Raw genomic sequence first — 7199 nt, 5'->3', positions numbered from 1 at the left:
CACTGTAGGTCAGCAGGGATTTTTCCCCACAGGATCCATCTCCTAAAGGGCCCATGTTAGACCTGAAGGGGTTGTGGCCACCCTTTGTTATGGGCAGGATGTGCTGGGTGCTGAGGTGGGCACACTGCTGGGGGGAAGGGGCTGTGCAGGGCACAGCAGGGACACTGCACAACCTCTCGGCTCTGGGGGTCCTCCCGAGGGACAGGCTTCGGCTCCAGGTTGGTGCCTCTCCGGAGGCCCCATCCTCCCTGGCTGTCCTTGGGTATGGCAGATGCCCAGGGCAGCTGCTCAGTGTTGGCTCCTGGAAGCTTTTGCTTAAATGTCCCGTGAAATTAGCAGGTGATGTGTGAGCATCCAGCTTGGAAAGAACCAAAGGCAAAGCTTCCTGTGTCGGCACTGCACCTGTCAGAGACTTGGGAAAGCAAGGCATGGGTTAGTAAAACAAGGTGTGGTGTAGCACCTCTTCTCTGTGAGATGCTTACAAAGGCACTCAACTAATGTGATGGTTGGACTTGATGATCTTAAGACGCCTCTTCCAACCTTGACCATTCTGTGGTTCTAGGAACACAGGTAACAAAGCAGATGGCGTAGCAGAACCTCCCCCACCATAGAGGGGGTGCCCATGGGCTGTAGGGGCAAACTAAACAAGGCTCCCAGCTCACAGCTCTGCATTTGTTTCACCAGTTTTTGCCCAAAGCCTGTTTTACACTGAAAGAGTTGTTTAGACCTTGTGTTGACAGCCCTTGGGATCCACTGCCAGCATATACTGAAGAAGGACCTAAAAATGAAATTATGCTAATACATTAGACACCACAGAATTAATTTTTTTTCTATGGAGTTTGGAAAAGCTAAGTATGATTTTTTAAACTGATTGTTTTGAAGTGATCTTTTCACCACAATAATATTCTGCTTCAGCTTTTCTAGAGTCTATTTCTAACTAATAAATTTTCCTTTCTTTACATTTTTTTACCCCAGACACAGAAATTTCATTCAGAGAGGGATCAGCACACAAGAATTACTCTTCTGGGTCTTTTGTTCTGGATATTTCACAACTTCTTTAATTGCCTCAATTATTGGATTATAATTATGGAAACGTGAATTCCTTTCAGAACACTCATTTCTGATGAGCACCTGCAGGTCTCTCTTCTTTATAATTCTGTGTTTTCATCCATTTAATTATAGTGATTTTGCAGACTGCTGGAGCAGCAAACCTCCTTTCAGCTGTTCTCCACTCACTATGAGAAAAAATTCCAGCAGTCTGGTGTAGGACCCAGCCCATCTTCAGCTACAGTCCCGATGATGCTATAGAGAGAACATCCTATATATCACTTGCTCTATTTTGGGCTCATACCTTTTTCTAAAGTTCTCCTCCCTCATCTCTTATGAGCACATTAAAACTGAATCTTTTCAGAATATATTTTTGCAGATTCAGCGACACAGGTTCTGTGTGACAAACCAGACTCCTGAGTTAGTTCTATCATAGCTAGTTTTGGCAAAATGCAAATATGATGTGTAATTCCCAAGGAAAACCTGCTGGAGAGCCATGAACTGGAAAGCCAGCTGTGGGTAAATGGTCTGACTGTACAGAGTCAGAACAGCCAAATTGCAGGCTATTAGACATTTGTGACATCTTTAGTCTGTTTCTACTCCCACACAATTGAAAGTGAAAGCCTCAGGAAGATGTTTTAGGAAGGGAAAGATGAAGGCATGTCTACAGGGGACTTGACCTAAGCAAGCAGGCTGACCAGTAGGCTGAGTTATACAAGAAACAAAGAAGCCAGTGGCTCAGTAATATTTCCTAGGTGAAAACTATTTCAGCGTTCATGGAGACAGAACTAAATGAGTTATAGGAAAAGCATTGTTGCTATATTTGTTAGACATTTAGACAGCTCAGCTGTTTTTTCTTATGCTTTTATTCCCACGCACTTGTGTCAAGATGTTCTGGTTTTTAGTGTCCTCCTGAGTATTTCCAGTAGAAATAGCTGCAGCTTCTAAATTCACATTCTATTCAAATGGCTTTAACTTCCTGTGCACTTTCTATCTATTTTTTGGGTTCCCAGACCCCCTTGCTTCTCCATGTCATCCATTTAAGAAATCTGTCCCCACCCAGACCAATTATCCCTTCTGTCTGTGGCTGAAGGGGTGTGGATTACTGTCCCTAACACCAGGATGGGGGAATGCACCATATCAAAAGTCAAACTGCATGTGAATACTGGTGATGACAATTGAGTGTAACACAGCCTTTGCCAGTAAGGCCACTGGAGGCAGCCTCACCACTCAGCCTGATTTCCCCCATCAGGCATGCAGCAGTCCCAGGGATCTCTGGAGATGCTTTCACAAGTGTTTCCACACCCATCAGAGTGGATGTTTTAACATCAATGCTTCAAAAAGTCATTCAGAGCACTCTTCTGCCTTCAAAGCCCGGCTGGACACCCAGGGAGCAAAGAGGGCAAACCAGGTATAGGTGATGCGCCTTCCCCTTCTTAACCGTGGCAAAACTGAAAGGGAACAAACAGGGGCGGAGAATGCCTTCGTTTTTCTCGGTGGTGCCAAGAAATAGGAACAAGAGGCAATGGGCAGAAACTGATGCACAGGAAGTTCCACGTGCATGGTGATGAAACTTAGCCTGCCCTGCAGCCCTGCTTTGTTTACCAGCGTAGATGTAATCTCCTGCTGCCACCAGGCACAAATTTGCTCTGGAGAGGGGGTGTTGGCAGTGGATGACAGTGCTAAGGAGAGCAGGATGCTCAGGACAGCCCTGGTCCTTCTTGTACTGATCATGAGCATACAGAACGTGGAGATGTAAAGCCTGCTCCCATCCAGACCCAAAGCCCAGATAGCCTCCACCATGCCTTGAACCACATATTGTTTGACCAAAATTTCATTGACCAATAGCAAGGGTTACCTCAATCTCCTGGATTCTTTTTAATCTTAGAGAAGATGGAGAGAAAGCTGTCTTTGCTTTTTGGATTGATCTTCTTGCTTCTGCTTCTAGTTTTGTTTCTGGACGTGGGTGGTCATGAGCTCCTTTGGACTTCAGAAAGAATTATGATGTGTTAAAGGTAGAGGAAACCTTGTTAATAATCTTAAGGGAGCAGAATTTATAGCACAGGCCAAACCCACACATTATGGCCTAATTTAATGCTTTGTATTTAACAGGATTTAGTTACTGTGAACTCAAATAATGAACATATCCCAGATGAAGTGGGATGGGGTAGGAACTCTCTGAAATCATAAAATCAGGGCCCCACATTTATTTGGAGAAGATGGTCCCCACAACAGAGCCCCAGCTGAAGCTATGAAGCTATATATATGTAGCCAAACTGCAGTTTGGCTACAGTGCAGTCACTTTCATTCTTCTCACGGTTTAGACATGTTTATCAGAACATTAATTTCCATTAACTTCCACAGAGAATTAATTCTATTTAGCCTGCACGTAAGAAAAGACTGGAAAGCAGGAAAGTGGTTATGTTACTAAACTAGGACTACAGCTTCCAGAAATAGTGCCCATTATTTAAACACTTGCATACACTGTGTTCCAGATATAAGTTACATATAATACACAGATGGCATTTTTCATAGACAGCCCCTATGGAGGAGAGGACATAACATGGTATTTCTGAGGATTTGTTGGTTCCTAGGTACCTGAGGCAAAATGCTTCAAAATCAACAGGTTTTCACAGAAGCCTAAATAAAAAATATACTATGCTGTAAAATCACAGTAGCCTAGGCTAACTGAGGCTGGAAGGGCCTTCTAGCTCAACCTCCTGCTCAGGAAAGACTAACTTCAGAGTTAGATCAGGTTGCTAGGACCTTGTGAAAATTGTTCTCCTTACAGTCATTTGACCTTGCCATATTCAATAACCCCTATTTGTTGGAAGAAAAAACTTGCTGAATAAAACTTAAAATATCAGTCTTTAAGATTAACTTGCATAACGTTAGGTAATTTTATACCAACCTGGAAAAATATGAACTGGCCTTCATGCCTCCAGAAGTTGGTAACTGGGTAACCACCATGGCCTCGGCAGGAAAGGAGTCGCAGCGGTCCATTGCAGTTTGGACAGCATGTCCCTGGAGCAAAGATAGAGGGAAACATTTTCTGAGCAGCACTGATTAGATGAATCCCATGTGATACAATGGTTCATTGGTGGCAGATTGCCACTTCTTGTTTGGTGCTCAGAAATCACACTGAGAGAAACTTCATGCAGAAAACTTCCAAACATAAGCAAATTCAACATAAACAAACTAATCATTGCCTTTATTCTGTCCATTATTAAATTTAACTTTAAAAATTTATTTCTATTACAATGTTATTACAATTTTATCATTTATTATCATGGTCAGTTTTAGATTTTCTCTTGTCAGTGTTTGGAATGTCATATGTATACTTGTCTTGGGTTTTCTAGAGAACATTGTTCTGCCCTCAGTGAGTGCTTGAGTAATACCTTTCTTTAGCCAGAATGTACATCAGATCCAGAAATCAGTATGTGCTAGCTCTACTGAGCAATCACAATTGTTTGGAATGGTCTTGTTAAAAGTGTGCCTGCAGCTCATGTTCTCTATTTGCATCGTCTTGCTCCAGTGACGTGACTATGAGGCAGATTTCCAGTCATCACAGTTTATGAGCAACTTCTTTCCTGCAAGATTTGCCTCCTGAGTTACTCTTGGGCCAGTGCAATATGAACACTCAGGTGGGCAGAAACAGCAGGGCAGGAAGCTGCCTGCACTGCACAGCTTTCTCAGTACCCTCACTCATGGGCCTGAGAAGGCTGGGAACCCATCCCTAACCAGCAGAAACAGAGATGAAAAAATGATTAGGAAAAAAAAAGAAAATAAGCAAGCAGATGGCTGCATCCCAACAGTAAGAAGTGTAAAATGCACTGTTCCAAATCAAGAGTTGCTTTGGAATATAAGGAATGGCAGAAGGAAGGCTGGATAATCCAAAGGGTATCCTATACTTTGATTTCTGCTCTGTTGTGTTCACTTATGAACTGCCATATGATGAACTGCCATGTTCGTACTCACGCTGTTGTTTTTGCCTGGCTTTATCACAAATGGCTGGTCTTAGGTAGATCTTCCTCCCGTCCAAGGTCGAGCAGTCGTTACCACAAACCACCACCCCAAGGCAGGACTTTTTTAAGATGCGAGAGTTGTGGTTGTTGGTGTTTCTCATTGCCCAGCTGCTGTGGTGCCTCTGAGCATTTTTATCCTCTGAGCTATAGATATGTTTTACATAGGAATCTGGCCATTCTTGAAACCAGTCTGTCTGGCTTACATGCTGTGGAAAGAAGAAAGCAAGCCACATTTTAGGCTGGGGAAGAGAAGAGCTTGTCCAGGAGCTGAACAGAGCTGGACCTCTGCTGGGTGTCCTCTAGCCTAGGTGACTCCAGGTGATGCTGGTTGTCAGGAGGGAGCAGTGGCGATAAGGCAGGGAAAACCCAGATCTCTGTGGCTCCCCATGAGCACCAGAGCATCAGGAAGGCCTGGCCAGGAGCTTGTTCTCACTCACCCAACCAACCAAACAAAAAGAATAAAAACCACCAAAAAAATCCCCCTAACAAGCACTAAACCTCAAGGACAGCACAGTAAGGAGCAATAAAAATAAAACCTGGGAAAAAACCCCAAAGGCCCAAGCACACATCACATCAGTACATCAGCGTACATCAGTGGGTACAGTCAATACAGTAAAATGTAGTAAGCTGTAAAGCATCTACCACACCCTATGATGGTTTTGAGGGAAAAGTTCTTGTAAGGCATACAAAAGCTCAGTAGAAATTTCCTTTAAATTGCTAATCCCAGGACGGAGAGCCACGACAGCACATCAACCAAGAAGAGAAAAACTCCCACGCCCCCCTGGTAGCCACTGGATAGTGTAGGGAAGGGTGTCAATGAAGCCTCCAAAATGAAATGCAGGTGAAGGGGACCTTGGGGTGAAGGGCAGGGAAGGGGACATCCCAGAACATAGAGGCTTTGGGCAAACAGCACTGTCATAGTAGGAAGAGGCTGGGATCCAGTAAGAAGGCAGGGTTGGGAGGGGAAAGGCAGAGCTGCATACTGAAGGACTGCAGCAGGAGGAATCTGGCAGAACTATGCAGAGCTGAGGGACAGGGAAGTGACATTGGTGTGCAGGGTGTGTGGGCTTTCAGTGAACAGCATGGTTGAAACTTCTAGCTAAGAGAACTAGAAAAGGACAGAGGGAGGGGAAGATCACTGTTGTGCCTCTCAGCAAATCTGCAAACATGAAGTGAGGTTTCCCTAGGTGCTCGTGAAAAGACTTACCTCCATGTGGGAAGACAGCCCTGGAGCTGGAGCCCAATCTGCAGCAAGACTGAGCACCCACAGTTGCAAGGCAGTTGTGGATGCTGTGCTCCCCTCTCATAAAGCACTACCCAGGGCAAAAAGCAATTCCTGGACAGCTCTAATTAAGTGCCCACAGCAGGAGGCACCTTTTTTCCCTCTGCTTTGTCTGGACTTAATCCACCAGGGAAAACAATGCTTCTGAAATGTCAATATTTTCTCAATATTTTCTAGCAAAACACTCCCCCATAACTTGAGGTGACAAAGAGAATAACGGCAAGGAGGCACAGATGACTGAGAAAGCATTTAAGATCAGTGGTGGAGATGACTGGTCAGAACTAAAAGAATTTCTAAGATCCAGATACATACCTGGGGAAGCTTGATGTCATTGATATCCCAACTCGTCATTTCTCCATGTCGGGAAGCAGAGTCCTCCTGCTCCATAACAGAATCATCTGCACCTTTCAGCATTTTTGAATTCCTTCCCAAAGTTAGCAAGAAAGTCGCTCCTGGCTGCTTTTGAAGTTGCCTGGCTGTCAGCAGTCTCAAGCAGTTTACAACCAGGAAGCTGTTTCCTGAAGCTAAATGATAGAGAGGCTGCTTATTAAAGATAAAAATCAGTGTTCTTCTGCCAGAAAAACTTGTTCCATTAAAAGTTTTGCAAGCCAGCAAGGCAGTGGAAAATATAGCTTAGAGATAGCCTGTGATGTTACAGAGACATCTCTAACAGAAAGCAAATCGTGCTTGTGGCATCTGATTTGCTTTGCTCAATCTCGTCTCATACCAAGTTTATAGCCACGTAACTCTGCTCACAGGCTCTCTGTACATCTCTTGCAACTCTGGCTCTATATTCCTAGAGCCAAACTGATTGAACAGCTCAGCAGCTGTTAAGGGGTCTTTGA

General features: G+C 44.3%; 1 protein-coding gene across 1 annotated transcript in view; it reads right to left on the bottom strand.

Annotated features, from left to right (window-relative positions):
- The window catches only part of GCM1 (glial cells missing homolog 1), an 8444-nt gene extending 1551 nt beyond the window's left edge, over positions 1-6893 (bottom strand). The window contains exons 1-5 of the mRNA XM_008637671.2: positions 6667-6893; positions 5026-5278; positions 3959-4071; positions 2906-3034; positions 4-412 (exon numbers count right to left, since the gene is read on the bottom strand). Of these exons, the coding sequence (XP_008635893.1) occupies positions 4-412; positions 2906-3034; positions 3959-4071; positions 5026-5278; positions 6667-6768 (1006 nt within the window). The 5' untranslated portion in view covers positions 6769-6893. The remainder of the gene's footprint in view (positions 1-3; positions 413-2905; positions 3035-3958; positions 4072-5025; positions 5279-6666) is intronic.
- Between the last annotated feature and the right edge of the window lie 306 nt (positions 6894-7199).

This window comes from Corvus brachyrhynchos, unplaced genomic scaffold (assembly GCF_000691975.1).
Source record: "Corvus brachyrhynchos isolate BGI_N302 unplaced genomic scaffold, ASM69197v1 scaffold136, whole genome shotgun sequence".
Lineage (NCBI taxonomy): Eukaryota > Metazoa > Chordata > Aves > Passeriformes > Corvidae > Corvus > Corvus brachyrhynchos.
The sequence above is the reverse complement of the archived record's forward strand: the minus strand, read 5'-3'. Positions and strand labels throughout refer to the sequence as shown.